This window comes from Cervus canadensis, chromosome 12, assembly GCF_019320065.1.
Source record: "Cervus canadensis isolate Bull #8, Minnesota chromosome 12, ASM1932006v1, whole genome shotgun sequence".
Taxonomy (NCBI): domain Eukaryota; kingdom Metazoa; phylum Chordata; class Mammalia; order Artiodactyla; family Cervidae; genus Cervus; species Cervus canadensis.
In genome coordinates, this window is record NC_057397.1 from 39976648 (window position 1) to 39996657 (window position 20010).

General features: G+C 35.8%; 1 protein-coding gene across 2 annotated transcripts in view; it reads left to right on the forward strand.

The window, feature by feature from the left end:
* The window catches only part of ZC2HC1A (zinc finger C2HC-type containing 1A), a 51965-nt gene that overhangs the window by 11844 nt on the left and 20111 nt on the right, over positions 1-20010 (forward strand). For both annotated transcript variants that reach the window (XM_043483707.1, XM_043483706.1), the window contains exons 2-5: positions 4823-4896; positions 7237-7353; positions 12182-12323; positions 14805-14953. In XM_043483707.1, the coding sequence (XP_043339642.1) occupies positions 4823-4896; positions 7237-7353; positions 12182-12323; positions 14805-14953 (482 nt within the window). The remainder of the gene's footprint in view (positions 1-4822; positions 4897-7236; positions 7354-12181; positions 12324-14804; positions 14954-20010) is intronic.

Consider the following 20010-nt stretch of genomic DNA (forward strand, 5'->3'; position numbering starts at 1 on the left):
TACTTTATGCATTTAGGTGTATCTGTTGAGTGCGTATATATTTACAATTGTTATAGCTTCTTAGATTGATCTCTTTATTAGGTAGTGTCCTACTTTGTCTTTTGTTACAGGCAGTGGTTTAAAGTCTGTTTTGTCTGATATAAGTCTGCTACTTAGGTTTTTTTCTAAATTTCTATTTGTGTGGAATCCCTTTGTCCATCCCTTCACTTTCAGTCTCTTTTCCTTTAGATCTTGATTGAGTCTCTTGAGCAGCATATATAAGGTCTTGTTTTTGTTTCCATTGAGCTACCCTGTGTCTTTTGATTATAGCACTCTATGTCTATATACATTTAATTATTGATAGGTATGTATTCACTGACATTTTTGTGAAATTGTTTTCAGGTTTATTTTGTGGTTTTGTTTTTGTTGTTGTTCTTGTTTTCTTGTTTGGCTCTCTTTCCTTGCGATTTGATAACTTATCTCTAGTATTATGTTTAGATACAGGGTCGAACAGGACTGAAGTGACTTAGCAGCAGTAGCAATAGATTCCTTTCAGTGTTTTCTGTTTGTGTCTGTTATAGATTTTTTAGTTTGTGGTTTCAATAACAATCTGTCTGTGGTTATTTTAAGCTGATGTGATGTCCTCTTTAGTTTGAGTGTATTTTAACAATCCTGCATTTTTATTCCTCTTCTATGTTAAATGTTTTTGACATCATATTCTAGATCATTTGATTTTTATATTTCTTAACTGCTTACTCTGTCTATGGAAGGTATTACTAATTCTGTCCTTTAATCTTTCTACTGGCTTTATTAGTGGTTGGTCTGCCACCTTTACAGTGTATGTGCTTTTACCAGTGAGATTTTTCCTTCCCTAACTTTCATATTTCTAGGTGAGGCTTTTTGGTTAGAGAAGTCCATTTTCATTTCTTGTAGAGCTAGTTTCATGGTACTGAACCTTTTAACTTTGCTTGTCTGGAAAACTTTTTATCTTTCTTCAAGCCTGAATGATAGCTTTGCTGAGTAGAGTATTTTTGGTTGTAGATTTTTTTTCATCATTTTAATTTTTTTTTATTAGTTGGAGGCTAATTACTTCACAACATTTCAGTGGGTTTTGTCATACATTGATATGAATCAGCCATAGATTTACACGTATTCCCCATCCCGATCCCCCCTCCCACCTCCCTCTCCACCCGATTCCTCTGGGTCTTCCCAGTGCACCAGGCCCGAGCACTTGTCTCATGCATCCCACCTGGGCTGGTGATCTGTTTCACCATAGATAGTATACATGCTGTTCTTTTGAAACATCCCACCCTCACCTTCTCCCACAGAGTTCAAAAGTCTGTTCTGTATTTCTGTGTCTCTTTTTCTGTTTTGCATATAGGGTTATCGTTACCATCTTTCTAAATTCCATATATATGTGTTAGTATGCTGTAATGTTCTTTATCTTTCTGGCTTACTTCACTCTGTATAATGGGCTCCAGTTTCATCCATCTCATTAGAACTGATTCAAATGAATTCTTTTTAATGGCTGAGTAATATTCCATGGGTATATGTACCACAGCTTCCTTATCCATTCATCTGCTGATGGGCATCTAGGTTGCTTCCATTCCCCTGAAATCAGGAACAAGACAAGGGTGCCCACTCTCACCACTACTATTCAACATAGTGTTGGAAGTTCTGGCCACAGCAATCAGAGCAGAAAAAGAAGTAAAAGGAATCCAGATAGGAAAAGAAGAAGTGAAACTCTCACTGTTTGCAGATGACATGATCCTCTACATAGAAAACCCTAAAGACTCTACCAGAAAATTACTAGAGCTAATCAATGAATATAGTAAAGTTGCAGGATATAAAATTAACACACAGAAATCCCTTGCATTCCTATATACTAACAATGAAAAAACAGAAAGAGAAATTAAGGAAACAATACCATTCACCATTGCAACAAAAAGAATAAAATACTTAGGAGTATATCTACCTAAAGAAACAAAAGACCTATACATAGAAAACTATAAAACACTGATGAAAGAAATCAAAGAGGACACAAACAGATGGAGAAACATACCGTGTTCATGGATTGGAAGAATCAATATTGTCAAAATGGCTATTCTACCCAAAGCAATCTATAGATTTTTTTCATCATTTTAAATGTATCATGACATTCCCTTCTGTTGTGCAGGATTTCTGCTGAAAAGTCAATTTATGATCTTATGTAAGTTCCCATGTATGTAACTATTTACTTTTCCCTTGCTGCTGTTAACACTCTGTCTTTAATTTTAGCCATTATAATTACACTGTTTTTTGGTGTGGTCCATTTGGGTAGATTCTGTTTGGGGCTACTCTCTGTGTCTCCTGAACCTGGATGACTGTTTCCCTTCCCAGGTTAGGAAAGTTTTCAGCCATTTGTCTTCTAATATGTTCTGTGCACTTCACTTCTTTTTGAACTCCCAAAGTGCAAATGTTAGTATGCCTGATGTTGTCTCAAAGGTCTCTCAGACTGGCCTGATTTTTAAAATTCTTTCTGTTCAGCCTGAGTGATTTCTTCTACTCTCTTATCTTGCTGTTCCAGTCTTCTATATCATCTTAATCTACTGTCGATTCCTTCCAGTATGTTTTTTATTTCACTTAATTGCAGTCTTCAGCTCTCTTTCATTCTTCTTTGTGTTTTCTCTTTTTTAAACTTCTCTCTGTGTTTTGCCATTCTTATCCCAAGTTCTTTGAGCATTTTTGTGATTGTTATGTTAAACTCTTTACTGGGTAAGTTCCTTAGCTCCACTTCCCTTAGTTCTTCTGGTCTTTTATCTTCCTCCTTTGTTTGAAACATACTCCTCTGTCTCCTCATTTTGCCTAACTTGCTGTTTTTATTTCTATTTATTTGGTAGGTTGGTTACATTTCTTGATCTTGTTGGAGTGGTCTTTTGTAGGAAAAGTTCTGTGCCTCCCAGCAGCTCACTACTCTGGTCACCAGGGCCTTATGTTTCAGGAGTGCCCCGTATGTGGCCTCATAGGCCCTCCTGATATGGTGGGCTGATTGTTATGAGTGGTCTAGTTGGCACTGATGGTCACTGGTCCAGTTGATTGCTAGGCTTGGCCTTTGTGGATGCTGACTGCACTGGTGGTAGGCCCAGGTTATGAGGTGGCTGTACCCTGGGCTTACAGGGCTAGTGCTGGTCCCCTGGTGGGCAGAGCTGGGTGGATCTGATGTGGCTGCCTGAAGCGGATTCACAGACGGTGTCAGCCCACAGATCTGCAGCTCTGGGGCCAAGGGCGTCCAGTGGCTGATGCCTGGCTGTCCACCTGGCTGGTGGGTCAGGCCAGGTCCTGGAGTTGGTGCCAGCCCTCTGATGGTTGGAGCTGGGTCTTGGGTTCTATGGTGAGATCTCTGGGTCCGTGGTAGGCAGGGGGAATCAAGGCAGCCGGTGGTCTCTGTCAGCCTGCTGTTGGGTGAGGCTGTGTCCCTGCAGTTAGCTGCTAGCCGGTGGGTCCCTGGGACTGTAACAGACGGTAACAGGTGGGCAGGGCTGAGTCCTGGCACTAATAAGCTAGAGGTAGGATGCCGTAACGTTTTTTGCTGGCATTAGCATTCCTCGTGGTAGAGGGAGCTCTAAGATATGGTTGCCACTGAGTCCCAGTTGCCTGCTTTTCTCTGGGAGGCTCTCCAAGACGAGCATGTGCGTCTGCCCAAGACAGTTTAAAATGACTGCTTCTGCCCTATGTTTTGGAGAATGCAGATTTTGTGTGAGTTCTTTAACAGTGGAGTCTCTGTTTCCTGCAGCCCTCTTGGTCCCTTGAAAGTTAGCCCCCAGCCTTCAAAGCTAAACATTCTTGGGTCTCATCTTCCCGTTGCAGGACTCTCTGGATTGAGGAGTCCAGTGTGGGGCTTGGACTCCTTGCTCCTTGGGGAGAACCTCTGCAGTTGTGATTATTCTTGTGTGGTGGGTAGCCTACCTGAGGGTATGGGTCTGGACTGCACCATGTCCCCACCTCTCCTGGTTGTCTCATTATAGTTCCTTCTTTTATCTTTAGTTGTGGAAGATTGTTTCTACTAGTCTTCAGGGTTTCATGATACCTGCTCTGTAAGTAGTTGTAATTTTGTTGTGCTCACGGAAGGAGGTAAACTCAGGATTTTCCTACTCATCTTCTCTAGCCCACTGTAGCCACCAATGTTATTTTTTAATGCTTTGATGATAAGTAATATATATTAATCTTCAGATAAATTTTGTTTTTAAACTTTAGTAATTTACAATAGAGACAGCCTGTAATTAATTAAGAGACTATGACAAATTGATTTGGTTAAAATAGAACAAAACCAATTTCAGCAGTATTAGTTTGTTTCTTTTTAAATTATAAATTCTGTGTTCGGTATTTGCCTTTTGACCACTGATAACTTTAAGTCTTGTGCATTTTAATTGGTAAAGTTGCTTATCTCAAAGTAATACAAGAGATTTTCACAAGAACTGACCACTTATATTGGAGAAGGAAATAGCAACCCACTCCAGTATTCTTGCCTAGAGAATCCTGTGGACAGAGGAGCCTGGAGGGCTGCTGTCCATAGGGTCGCACAGAGTCGGATACGACTGAAGTGACTTAGCTTGCATGCATGCACTGGAGGAGAAGGAAATGGCACCCCACTCCAGTGTTCTTGCCTGGAGAATCCCAGGGACAGAGGAGCCTGGTGGGCTGCTGTCCATGGGGTCTCACAGAGTTAGACACGAGTGCTAAGTCGGAAGTGACTTGGCAGCAGCAGCAACAGACCACTTATATATGAAATTAAGTAAAGACTAAAATGTAGACATTTCACAATAAGAGCCACTGAATATTTTGACTACATTCTTTTCTGTTCTAGAAAATGGAAGTGTCCAAGTTGGAGAATTGTTACCTTGCAAGATTTGTGGAAGAACATTCTTTCCAGTGGCATTGGTAAGTACCTTTTTCCTTTGGTGTTTGATAGAGCTTTAGTGGTTTAATACTTAAGAACAGTGGCAAGATACATAAAGAGATTCTGGCTAATGTTCTTTGCTCAAGAGTACCAGTTCCATCTATTCATTCTTGCAGAATATTCTCTTTGCTTCAGAGATTGATTGGTCTTCAAAACTCCTCTGTTAGGGTATTAAAGTATTCCTTCCCTTGTGGGACTGTTAATGAAACCAAAACAAAAAACTCTTAGTAATACTCTTAAAAATAACGTGTATAAAGAAGCAGAAGGATATGATGTTTTGGATTTGCTTTAAACCTCAGGAAAAAAGTTGGGGTTTGAGATAGATGAAATAAGATTGTTTTTTTTTTTTTTTTTAAATAAGATTGTTAAAATGTTGGTAATTATTGAGGCAGGGGATCAGTAAATGGAGCTAATTATACCATTTTATCAGTTCTTATGTATGTTTGAAATATTCCAAAGAAAATGTATTTTAAATAAAACTGTTCCTAAAATATATTATGCATTCTTTAGAGTGCAAATACATTTGTAGGCAAATACAAAGAGAAGCACACCTTACATTAAAATAAAATATCTAGCTAAATAGAGAATAAGAAAAAAACAATATATCTTATATATTTTGTTTTAAGTTCAAATATAAATAGGTATTTATGAATATTTTCATTTAGAATAAAGATTTTTCTTTGCGTATGGATCTGCTGTTTAGAGTTCTGTCACATTTTATTTTACATCCGTACTGTTCCCAGTTATTCTTTAAAGCAGTGAGAAGGAATTAATGATCCAAAATGGCCACCTGACTACAGCCTTCTCTTAAATATTAACAGCTTTTTAATCCTTTCTTGCCCATACTTACTTAAGTAACTTTTGTTGTAACTTAAGTAACATTTGTTGTCATTGAGTCACTATTTTTCAAACCATTTTCAAAGCTTTAAGCTGAGTTTTCACAGGGGGGATATATCTTTTTTGGTGCTCATTTGTTTAATGTTTAATCATTGTCAGTTTGTATAATATATCAGTTTTTGAAGTAGGTGCTACATTCTTTTGATATATACTATTCAGTATGAGGACAGCCATTTATAGAAAGTTCCCTGTTAACCATGCTTTTTTTTTTAATATTTAAGAAATTTTATTTTAATAGTTATAATTATTGCGTTTGTCAGAATGAAATCTGAAAACAAGTATGTTTTACAAGTATGTAAAACAATTGAATATTGATTTTGTATTGAAAATATTAGCGGCTGTATAACATGGAATCAGATAGTTCTGTTTCTTGTTCTCCTAGATAAAGCTTAATATTTCCAACTTGTTCATTGTGTATCAAAATAGAAAAGAAAACAGTGCATTGAGTATACTCTGTGTTGTTAGTCAACATGTTTTATTAAGGGGAAGGATTATTATTTATCCAGTTAATTTGAGATCAGTTAAGAGAGCTTCCATTGTAATGGCTGTAAATGAGTTGGAAACCATATTTTTAAAAAATTGCACATACAAAAGAACTGTAGGAATGAAACACTAGATAGCACAAGAAAAATCCTTGATAAAAATAAGGTAGAAAGTTTCAGTTCCAGAAATGGGGAGAAAAGACAGAAACATGACCACGTTGTCTTGGGCCGTGTTAACAAACTGCTATCACATGAGCTGAGTAGAGTGATACAAACTGTTGTTATTACGTTAGCTTTTGTAATCCTAAGGCTAAAACATTTTCCATTTACATTCCTTTTTCTAGTATCTATTTTCAGGTATTTAGTAATAAAGATATAACTTTTTGCCCCCACTTAAATAGCTGTGTCTTTTACATGCATTAGCTTCCTTATTCTTAGCAGTGTGAAAACCAGGAGAATGTTAAATAACTTACAATAAAATTTTGGGAGAATATTTATATTTTCTTGTTGTGAGAAAGATAACTTATAGCATGTTTATATATATATATGTTTAGCTATTTAGTTAAAGCAAGCAATGTCTTATTTATGCCTTATTATTATTGAAGAGTTGACTCACTCGAAAAGACCCTGATGCTGGGAGGGATTGGGGGCAGGAGGAGAAGGGGACAACAGAGGATGAGATGGCTGGATGGCATCACCGACGCGATGGACATGAGTTTGGGTGGACTCTGGGAGCTGGTGATGGACAGGGAGGCCTGGTGTGCTGCGATTCATGGGGTCGCAAAGAGTTGGGTACAACTGAGCGACTGAACTGATTATTTATCTTCAGGTTTTAAACTGGTCTCTAAAAAAAATAAATAAACTGGTCTCTAATGACAATTAAAATTTTATAGTCTTTTTGTAGAAAAGAAAATGATATGTTGTATTTCTTTATTTGAACAGAAAAAACATGGACCTATTTGCCAGAAAACTGCCACTAAAAAACGAAAGACTTTTGATTCAAGCAGACAAAGAGCTGAAGGAACTGATATTCCAACAGTAAAACCTCTTAAACCTAGGGTAATTCTATGACCTTTTGAATAGTATAAACCTTGCTGCTATGTGTAATGAAAAAAATTAATTATCTGTTATGCTAAGATTGAAGAGTAAGCAGAATTCTATGTCATGTTCTCAGTTCAGAAGTTATCATAAACTTGTTTGTTTTGAATTTCAGCAAAAGGGGGACCAAAGTACTCTCCAACTACAGTGAGGTTTTTGTAGCATTGGAGAGTCAGTTCCTGAGCTATAGGCTGGAAATAACTGAAAAGTCTTTACATGTTCTTTGTAACTCATTGTTCATTACTTGGCTATAGTTTATGTCTCTGTTCCTAGTAGTGTAATCCATGTAGTATATAAAAGGAAAGCTATTAGTTACAAATGCTTTAGCCTAATAAATATTATCTTAATTGATTTTTTTAGCATTTGTGATCTTAGTATGCCTTCCGGGGAGAAGTTTTATCCATTGCTCAATTGTTCACAAATTGACCACTGTCAGCTTACTTTCTTCTTTGTAACAAAGCAAGGAATCTCCTATGCTAGCTAATCTCTCCTTAATACCACCTGTCATGATATTTTATTTGCTAAGAATAAATCACATAAATACTTAGACATGTTTTTAAAGAGTCATTTTAGTGCAGTAGTCAAAATTTGAGTGCCTGATTTATATGTTTTTGAAACAAACTGTTTTCAGTAGTAATAGCTTTTCCCAGTGGTGCAGGAAAGCATTTCTCTATGGGACAGTTAATCGTACTAGTAAAGTCCTTTGATAATAAAAAAGAAGTCAGTTCATCTTTGTTTTTCAGTCTATGAATATTTAAGGGGAGGATGGAGAAGCTTGGACAAGGTGCATACATTATTTAGTTTTCCCTGGTAACCTGTCAGATATGTGATTATGTTAACTTTAATTAGCCTACATAAACTAATCAAATCTTTGGAGGCAGTATAAAGTAGTGAGTTTGAAAGCTGGCTCAACAGTCAGACTGCCTGGATTTATCCCTGGCTCTGCTACTCTGTTGTAATGGGCGAGTTACTTAATCTATACTTTTGTTTTCTGTAAAATGGTGATAGTAGTTATCTATCTTGTGGAATTATTAGGGGAATTGCATTAAGTTTATCCATGGTGATCTCTCAGTAATTTTTTTTTAAATTGTTTTTTTTTTTTAAACACTTTACAGTGTTGTGTTGGTTTCTGCCATACAACAACACATCAGCCATAGTGTGTGTGTGTGTATATATCCCCTCACTCCGGAGTCTCCCCTCCCCACAGGGCTGGGCTCCCTGTGTTATAAAGCAGCTTCCCACTAGCTATCTGCTTTAACATGGTAGTGTATATACGTCAGAGCTACTCTCTCAGTTCGTCCCATCCTCTCCTTCCCCTACTGTGTCCACAAGTCTGTTATCTATCCCTGCCCTGCAAATTGGTTCATCAGTACCATTTTTCTAGATTCCATGTGTGTGTTAATATGGAATGTTTGTTTTTCTCTTTCTGACTTGACTCCATGTAAAACAGACTTTAGATTCATCCACCTCAATTCTACTGACTCACATTCATTCTTTTTTGGGGGGCTGAGTAGTATTTCATTGTATGTGTATACCACAGCTTCTTTATCCATTCATCTATAGATGGACATCCAGGTTATTTCTTTAAAGAGGAGGTTTGTATACTTTAAAAAACTTAATCTTTAAGAAAAAGCCAAGTAAAAACTTACTTTACGATAAGTAGTTTTATTTTCTTGCTCCTTAAAGTGTGGTCCATAGAGCAGTAATAGCAGCACTGTTTTGGAAATTTGTTAAAAATGCAGTCTCAGGTTCCTCCCAGACATACTAAATTTGAATCTGCATGTTAACAAAATATTTGAATGAGTCATATGCATGTTAATTGGAGAAACAGTATATTAGAAGATTTTAAACATTGTAGTATGGGCTTCCCAGGCACAGTGATAAAGAATCCTCCTGTCAGTACAATAGATGCAGGAGATGTAGGTTCCATCCCGGTTGGGAAGATCTCCTGGAGGAGTAAGTGGCAACCCACTCCAGTATTTTTGCCTGGAGAATCCCATGAACACAGCAGCTTGGCATGCAACAGTCCATGAGGTCAAGAGTCAGATGCAACTGAGCACACACAAATGTCATGGTGAGGTTCTCAATACAAAAATCACAAGCAGAGTGGAGCAAAGCAAATACAAACTCCCATTTTTGGAGAAATTCAGGCGTACTCCAGGGACTACAAACAAAGTATGTCTCTTTCTCCTCTCAAAGTCGCTTTGTCATGTCTGTAGCCGTTCTTTCTCCAGGGGATCTTTGCAGCCCAGGGATCAAACCCGGGTCTCCCACATTGTAGGCAGTTTCTTGACTGTCTGAGCCACAAGGATATGTCAGAGCTGCCCAAAGAAACAGATCCAGGAGAAGCTACCACAGTAGAAAAGCAGGAAGTTGCTGGGGCACCCATGGCCTAGAATCTGAGAACCTGCCACCTTACAGTTGTGGGGTCTCCTCACCCTCAACGGTGACTCCTTAAAGATGAGGGTGCTTATCTGAAGGTACATATCCCTTGTTTATCACAGCACAGGCAGGAACTGGGGTGAGCTACAGGAACTTGGAATGAGCTGAAAGTGGAATGAGCCTGTCTGAAATTGGACAAAAGCCAGGAGGGAGGAAGTGGGAAGAGGCACCGAGATTTGAAGAGGTTCAGAGCAGAGGCTCTCAGAAAGCACTAATGGAAAAGATAATACCCTTTCTGAAGGTGAGGGGGCCACTTTAAAGTGTCCTGTTTTTGAAGTGATTAGTTTAAGAATTGAGGGAAGTATAGATGGCAGCACCAGCCCTCCTGGACATATGTTGTTTTAGAGAAGCAGAAGAGGAATGTCTGTGTAATCAATTTTGTTGCTTTTGTAATGACTAGTTGGGAAGTTGTTTTCTTGTTTTCTATTTTTTGAAAGAATTTTTAAAAGATTGGTGCTTTTTCTTCCTTAAATGTCCTCATGTATTTAACAGTAAAGGCAGCCATCTAGGCCAGGAGTTTCCTTGGTGGTTCTTTTAATAATAGATTCATTAAAAAGAAATAAAAGGCTATCATTGTTGTAATGGGATGTAATGTTAATATGCAGAAAGGTTTCATATTTCAACAAACAACTCATTGAAATATAAAAATGATTAAAAGATTCTTACAAAAGAACAGCACAAAATATATTTAAGAATTAGTAACTCAGCTGTGTCTGGCTCTTTGTGACCCCAAGGACTGGGGCTCGCCAGGCTTCTCTGTCCACAGAATCCTTCAGGCAAGAATACTGGAGTGGATTGCCATTTCCTTCTCCAGTTTAGGAATAAACCTTATGGTAACAAAGGTGGAAAACTTTCACAAAGAATACTTTAAAAAACTACTGAAAGACCCAAACAAACCTGTTTTCTAGTGGAAATACATCACATTCTTAGATAAGTAAATTTCAGCTAAATAGAGATTTTAAGTTAAGTTGTGTATGAATGGAATGTTTAATTTTTCCAGTTAAAATGTAGTTTTAAAAAACATGCTGACTTTAAAATGGAAAAATAACACATATAAGAATAACCAGAAAATATTGAAAGAGAAACAGAATAAAGTAGAGTTAACCTTTGTTGATTAGTCTCTCAGTTGTGTCCAACTCTTGCAACTCTTCCAAGTGTCATGGACTGTAGCCTGCCAGGCGTCTCTGTCCATGGGATTTCCCAGGCAAGAATACTGGAGTGGGTTGCTGTTCCTTCTCCAGGGGATCTTCCCGATCCAGGGATTGAACTGTGTCTCCTATGTCTCCTGCATTGGCAAGCGGGTTCTTTACCACTGAGCCACCAAGGAAGTCTTTACTGAATATTAAAATATTATAAAATCTCAATATTTAAAACATGAGTATTGACACATGTAGTCGAAACAGTGGAACACAGAGTTCAGAAATAGGCCCGAATGCCAAAGAGAATATGATAAAGGTGTTGTCTCAGTTCAGTAGGCAGAAAAGTCAATAAAGGATGGTGAGGCAGCTGCATAGCTATATTAGAAAACAAAAAATAAAGTTGAGTCCATATGTCACTCCATACATGAGGATAAATTCCAAATGAATAAAAGATTAAAAATCTTAAAAATGAATCCATGAAAGGACTAGGTAGAAACATGGTAAATTTTTATTTTACTTTCGTGTGAGGTTGGACCTTGCTAAGTGACTACAAATATGGAGACAATAAAAGAAAAAGTAAGTTCAACTGCATTTAAAAAATAATTCTGCATATCAGAGGACACTTAGACAAGGTTAAAAGAGCTATATTGTGGGGGATGGGTGAGTCTAGTCTGTAAAAAAAAATTACTTGAAGTTGTTAAAAACAGAAAAAAGGCCAATAACCCAATAGATATGTTGACCAGGCTTTATAAACACACCACAGAAAAGGCAATACAAATAATTCTTAATGATACAAAAAGATGTTAGTTTTCACTCATTATAGGGAAAAAGCCAGTTAAAAACCACAGAAAGAAATGTTTTTCACCTCTCTTATCAGTTAAAAAAAAAACACCAAAATTTCAGTATCATACAATGTTGGAGAAACTATGGGAGAATAGGGAAATACACCCTTAGTGGTGGGGTTAAATGTTTGTAACATTGACAGGCAGTTTAGCAGTGTCTGACACAATTTACAGTTATAATTAAAAATTGCATATAAGTACAGTTGCCTAAAGTTTCTTTTTAAAATTATAACTTTGGGAAGAAGATCATATAAGGATCCTGATAAGAGAACACTTAAAATATTTCCTTGAGTTTTGTTTTAATATATTAAAAACTGTTTTTGAAAACTAGTTTTTTTTTGTTTTGTTTTTTTAATTTGTTTATAGCCTGAACCACCAAAGAAGCCATCTAATTGGAGAAGAAAGCATGAAGAGTTCATTGCCACAATAAGAGCGGCTAAAGGCCTTGGTCAAGTGCTGAAAGAGGGTGGCAAACTTCCCCCACCTCCTCCACCGTCTTATGATCCTGGTATATGGCGTATTTTGACTGAAAGTGTTCATATGGGGACAAAATACTGATCGTATTGATAGAGTTCTTATAAATTTTAAGATATTACTAAATTTATAATAATTGAACTTGATGAAGCATAATCTTGGTAAGTTTCCTGTAAAATAATGGTGACAGTCCAGGCATTTAGGCTTATAAAGACACGGCAGTGTTGAACATAGAAATGCATCATATTTTTATGTCAGTACTTTTATTTAAACTTTTTCTCTCAGTACTTTTGTAAGGCATTTAATATAATTTAAGAATTATTGTAGTAGTGTAGTGTTAGTCGCTTAGTCGTGTCCGACTCTTTCCAGCCACAAGAACTGGAGCCTACCAGGCTCCTCTGTCCATGGGATTCTTCAGGCAAGAATACTGGAGTGGGTGGCCATTTAGTATTTAATATAATTTAAAAATTATTGTAGTAACTATTAAATGTTCCAGGAAAACATTTTAATCATGCATATTGTCAATTGAAATGTAGTCATTCAATAAGATTCAGATAGTTACGTTGCTTAGTTCTTTGGTATCATCTCATCTAGAAAGGGGAATTAAATAATAACTTTGCTTCTAAAAATGTATTACTCTAGTGGGATAACCACCATATAAACAGATTTTACTAAATTTGCCCTAAATTCATGTATTTTTATGTTTTCTTCATTTGGTGGGTAAAAGTTGCTTGTTTATCCTTACCAAAAGCAAGGCAAGATGCTGGCAAGATGCTATGAGATAATTGAGATACTGAAAGATTTAAAATAGCACCATTGACATTTTGCCATTGGGTACAGAGTAGCCTCAAGAAGTAGTTATTTTAATATAGCAAGTTAGCTGCTTTAAAATTGTGTTAGTATTCTAGATTGGGATTAGTTTGTTAGCAAAGGGAAAGTTAGATATGATCCTTTGTAACATTTTATTGTAGAAGAGAGGTTGATAAACCATTTGTATAAAGGGTCAGTAGTTAATCTCTTAGGTTATCGCAAGCCATAAGGTCTCTGTTGCAGCTGTTCCTTTCTGCCACCGTTTCTAGAAGTCAGCCACAGAAAATATGTAAATGGCTGTGTTCCAATAAAATTTTATGAAAACATGTTGCAGGCAAGCTGGATTTGGCCCATGGGTCCTCGTTTGCCAATTCTGTCTGAGCCTTAGTAATTAACTTTAATGCTTTGAGTATCTCTGGAATGTTCCATCTGGGTGTGAGTCTCTTCTATTTCTACCTTAATTTTCTCCATGAAGTTGAATTCTCTCTTTGTTTCAGAGGTGTTTGTATATTGTATCTGATTCAACATAGGTATATTTCTCATGTTTGCATAAGTCAGAGAGAGAGAGTGACAGTTTTCAGGATATTTTGAACTTTAGAGAATTTTTTTATCTCTTGACCCTAACAAAACAACTACTTTGTTACTAGAGGTTTTAGATGTATTTCACTAGTTAGCAGGACACATTTCTGAGCTTGAGATGAGTGTAAATTCTAAAAGGCAAACTCCACCTCAAAAAGTAAACCTGTTGAAATAAATTGATTTTTTTGTGACCTTGCTAAGTTGTTATATTTATTTCTCCTTGATATCTCATAGATTTGAAATCTTTTACACTGCTACAAAATTTGATTTTTTCTGGGATAACTTTATTTAATTTTATAAAAAATTTTGTTTATAGTATGCATTCCATTTGGGAACCCCTGGTGGCTCAGAGGGTAAAGCATTTGCCGGCAATGTGGGAGACCAGGGTTTGATCCCTGGGTTGGGAATATCCCCTGGAGAAGGAAATGGCAACCCACTCCAGTATTCTTGCCTGGAAAATTTCATGGATGGAGGAGCCTGGTAGGCTACAGTCCATGGGGTCGCAAAGAGTCGGACACGACTGAGCGACTTCACTTTCACATTTGGGAAGCATATTTAATCTTTGAAGCATTTGCAGTTTCTTAAACTTGAATTAATTATGTTAATGAGATATATTTTTATCACTTCTTCCATCTGTTGGGACCTCTAAAGAAAATAAAACTGTGTAAAGTCTTTTACACTATTTCTTGACAGCTTTTATCTAACCAAAATTAAAGATTTTAACAGATGAGCCCAGTTTTTGTATATGTTTAATGTAATGTGTTATTAATAATTAACCTAGTCTACCATATAAAAAATATATGTTTGATGAAAAGATATGGTATTATAGAGGCAAAAATGAATTAACATTTTTCCTTATTTTTTTATAGTGAGGATTTATTGTTTTTCACCCCTCAAACTTGATTCTAAGCTGGAAGAAAATTGTGATTTGGCATATGCTAGCAGATGTTTTTTCTTAAATGTCTTTACTAAGTTCCTATAAGTCAGGTTGGGTGGTTATAAAGAAACAAGTTTTTGCTTCGCAAACATTGTTTATATGTCTTAAGTTACTGTTTATAAAACTTATAATTCTTTATGTCTCATTTCAAGTATTTTATTACTAATCTGCTTCTTTTTTCTGTTTTAGACTATATTCAGTGTCCATATTGCCAGAGAAGATTTAATGAAAATGCAGCTGATAGACATATAAATTTCTGTAAAGAACAGGCAGCACGTATTAGTAATAAAGGCAAATTTTCTACTGACACCAAAGGAAAATCAACTTCTCGGACACAGGTAATCATTGTAATCATTCCTGCAAATAAATAATGAGGTGATTTAAGTTCATGGTTTTGTGTTTGTTCTTTACAGAACATTTAAGTACAGTTTTCTCACCTGCTAAAATTTATATATTAATGTTCAAGGATTTAGTAAGAAATTTGAATGGCTATGTGAGAACAAAATTTGAAGTAGACTTGGGTTAGTGAAGACTTAAAAAACATACAGATTAAAAGAGGTATTAGGGAAAAGGAAAGGGTTAAAAATTGGTATAGTAGATTCACAGGAAACTAGAGGGGTTAGATGAGTGAGAAATTGGCAATAAAAATTCACGTTTGAAAATCATGTGAATAATGAATATTTTCATGTGATATGAGTAATATTTCATGTGAAATGAGTAGCACATTTCAGGAAATGAAAGCATAGGTGCACATCCAGACTTCTACTTTTGAACTTTTAGGCAAAAGTGATGTTAATATGTGTAAGCCTTTATTTCTTCACCTGTGAAGTAATCTGCATAACTATTGTGAGAAACAAATGAAATGATGTATGTGAAAGCAGTTAGAGAACCATAAATCATAAGAGAATTTTGTTATGTGTACTTTATTTTTGCACTACTGTTGTTTTTCTTTAAGTATATTGTTATGTTAAAACTTTGACAGTATTATACTTCTAAGCAAATTTTATTTTTCACAAAGCTTTCATTTGTTAACTTTTTTTTTTGGACTGTAAATTTAGCAAATGGTAATAATCAAATTCACTTGTTACTTATGAATAAAATATTGGATTAAAAGATCCCATTGCAATTGAGACCTCCTTGAGAGAATCCTGCTATTGAATTTCTGTAAATATTATTGGAAATAGAGCATATGATTATTATCATCATCATTGTGGAGAAAGAACAGCAAAGAAAACTCATTTTGAAGAATTTCCAAAACAGATGGCAAACAAAGCTTATCTTTTAAACAGTTTAAGAACACCCAAAAAGATTTTTAAGAATAAAATAATAGAGCAAAGGAAATAAAATAGGATGTGTATATTTCAACAGCGTGGTGTCAAATGATTCATAAATGTAAAATCCAGCTAGTTTTTAGTTCCCACCTTAAATTTTCAGTTCTGATTCCATGCCCAATGATGTGTATTTATTTCAGTCTAATTCCATATTTTCTCATTGTGTTCACTCGTTTTTGAGTAATACTGTACCAAGTACTGGATCTATATTAGTAAACTAAGTAGAATACTTTTCCTAAAGATTCTTAAATGCTTCCTTATCATATTTAGTGACTATACTCTGGTCTTATTGCAGCCCACTACAAATACAGTAAAGATCAGGTTTTTGTAGTTAAAAGAAGTTCTACCATTCAGTTAAGCTTTCATAATTCTTCATTAGGAATTTTATCAAGTTCAAGCATGGTTGTATTAAAGTAGACCCATGAAATGCCATGGCATAGCAGACCAAAAAATGTCATTTAATGTATGCTAAGTTACATATTGTTATTTTAAAAGAACAAATTAAATAACCCATGCATAATTTAGATCCTGCATCAGATTAGGTTAGGCTGAGTTACCTTATGAGTTTCAAGCAACACAGTAAGTATTTTGTGTTTAGGAATTTTCAGTATTCTGATTGATTCTTACTTACCCTACTTATTCTAAAGTAGTGAAGTTTTAAGTCTGAAAATGTGCCATTCAATTGTTAATAATGTTTTCTGATTATTAAAGGGCTTTCTATTCTCTATGGAAAATTAAGTATACATGTATATATTTTAAAAGTTATCACCATAGTTAATATTTTAAATATTTATCTCTAAGCTCTTATTTTTTACAACACTTATACTCTGACTTTTTTCTTATAGTTTTCCCCAGTTGGTTTTTTTTGGTAAATTACATGCAGAAAAAAATGCACAGCACATAAATTCATGTGTAACCACAGGAACATTGAGAAATAGACTATTCTTAGTGTTACAGAAGCCTCACTGCACTGTTTCAGTCCCAGTATGTAATGTTCTCCCACTCTCAGCCCCAAGCATCTTGAAGTAGTCACTATTTTGATTTTACATACAATCAATTTTTGCCTTTATTTATAGTCTTCAGATCATGATGATATTTTTATCTATGATAGCTTTATAAATACTTTTCTTAAAGTATAGTTGGTTTCCAGCTTGTAGCTCATCCAGCCCGGGATTTCTCATGATGTGCTCATTTCTCATGATGTAGGTTAAACAAACAGGGCGACAGCAGATAGCCCTGTTGTATTTTCTCGATCTTGAACCAATCCATACAGGGTACTAACTGTTGCTTCTTGACCTGCAAACAGGTTTCTCAGGAGACAGATAAGATGGTTTGGTATTCCCATCTGTAAGAGCTTCCCACAGTTTGTCTGTAAGAGCTTCCCACAGTTTGTCATGATTCAAACAATCAAAGGCTTTAGCTTAGTCAATGGAACAGAGATAGATGTTTTTCTGAAATTCCCTTGCTTTCTTGATAATCCAGTGAATCTTGGCAGTTTGGTCTCTAGTTCCTCTTTCTTTCTTGAACCCAGCCTGGACATCTGGAAGTTCTTAGTTCATATAATGCTGAAGCCTAGCATGCAAGATTTTAAGCGTGACCTTACTAGCATGGGAGATGAGTGCAATTGTCCAATGGTTAGCACATTCTTTGGTACTACCCTTTGGAACTGGGATGAGTATTAACCTTTTCCAGTTCTGTCGCCACTGCTGGGTCTTCCAAATTTGCTGACATGATGAATGCAACACCTTGATGGCATCATCCTTTACGGTTTTGAATAGTTCTGCTGGAATTTCATCATATCCACTAGCTTTATTAACAGCAGTTCTTAAGGCCCACTTGACTTCACACTCCAGAATGTCTGGCTCTGGTTGACTAACTGTACCATCGTAGTAATCCAGTTCATTAAGATCTTTTTTATACAGTTCTTCATGTATTCTTTCTATCTCTTCTTGATCTCTTCAGCGTCTGCTAGGTCTTTACCCTTTTTATCCTTTATTGTGCCCATCTTTGGGCTGAATGCTGCCTTGGTCCAAATAAATAAATACCTTCTCCCATTTTATCAGAAATGAAAAGTCTTTGTGAACATAAATATTTTACCAAGGAAATGTATTAGGTTTGTGATCTGTATAAAAACACATGAAATAATCATGTATTGAAACATGTATTGAAACATGTATTGAGTATAACTGTAAAAATAGACTGTTCTTCTGATCATTAAAATGAATTTATGCAAAATCGTTGCTAGCTAGAGTCATCCTGAATGCCTAGTAGTAGAATTTCAGCTTGATGTGTAGACTAGATAAAATACAGCTCAGTAAGGAAGGAGTCGTATTATCTAGGTCAGGGGAACAGCCAGTTACTGAGAGATACATATGTTTTAAACTAGAGGCATTCAGAGTAGTATGAGAAGTCAGTAAGGAAACTAACCTGACTTGTTCTGACAGAAAGTAATAGGAAATACTGTAGAAGATAGATACAGTTGGGCTAGATTCTCGTCATCTCAGAAAACCTGACCAAAAGACTGAGTAAAATAATAGGAGGTCTAATACAGAGCAGAAAAACAAAGCACTTTTTGAAAGAAATGTTCTGCCTTTTTCTGTTTATAAGCCATTAAATTAATATAGAAATTCCTAATATATACCTAGAAATCTTTATTCCCAGTTTATAATGCTGCGAGGGCTCTTCCTGCCTAAAACTTGACCTCTCAGGGTATATTGTTCTGTTTTGATAATTAGCAAAATGTGAAAGAGTAACCAAACCTGTTTCTTAATCCAATTTTATTGACTGTATTTTTAGTAGGCATGCCTCTAATATTTTGACAAGTCTGTGTTAGGTCTTGTTTTCCATAGTGTTAGTTTTAAAATCTTTCCTAATATATTCAAGAGTATTGATATTTTCATGGGAAAGACTGATACTACCGGAAATACCTCTTAGGTTTTCCAAGAAACAGTATATTTATATGGCTCCATATACATTTCCAAAGTCTCCTAGTCATTTTGTTCATTTGACAGACAGTTATTGAAGGTTTTCTAGTTGCCAAGTGGTTAAGAAATGGAAGTTTCTGGCATTATAGTGTCAAATGTGCTTGTTTATGTGTGTGTGTATGTGTGTGTGTGTGAGACCCACTTATAAGATTTATTTTTGTAAAAGGTCAAATACTGAATTTTGAAGAGTGTGTGATTTTAATGTTTGTGCTTAGCCAGCAGTTTTTAATAGCAGAGCATCTTAAATTTTATACTGATAATAGGTTATAAATATGATTTGATTTTTAAAAGTTGGACTTAAAACCAGTTTCTCTCATAAAGTCCTAAGAATAGGGCTCAGGTACACAGGCAAGCACAATAATCACCTTACAGTTGGCATACAGGATGAGGACTGAGACAGTATGAGTCTTAATTCCTGTTCTGTGAAGTGGATGTAACCCTGGGCAAGTTTACTTCTTTATATTGGGGTGGGTGATAAATAAGATGCTTTATATTCCGTAATAGAGAAGAATTTTGTTTAAATAAGAGACAGTAAAACAAACTTGATGGTGATATTTCTCTGTAGAGAAAAAAAGGAGAATAAATGAGATAAGCTGAAATACCGTATCTTTTCTCAGCCCATATCCCATTCATGTAACATGCTCTGGTGAGGTTAATGAAGAATTAGCTCTTTGTTTTCACATTGGGGCAACAATCTGTTAGACAGCTATTTAAAACTTGTTCAGGCTTATATGTGCTCTTAGGAATTTTCATCAGTAAGATATGTGCCTGGATTATATATATGAAATATAAAACCATACCAAGGAACATACAAAAATCTTGACCTTTAGAACCACACCACCGAGGGAGCATCTTTGGGCGGTTTTAAGTTTTTCTAATAATATGGTTGGCATTTAAAATCTTAACATTGAGGAAATTTTTTCCACTTGATCCATTTTGTTTTCTTTCAACTGGGAAAATTTACTCTCTATTTTAGCAGCAGAACATCTGAGCCAGAATTTTAGTATGCCAATTTGGAGAAGGAACATTTCTTGGGTAACTTCTTTCTGAGGTGATGTTTTAACCTACTCTTTCTAAATT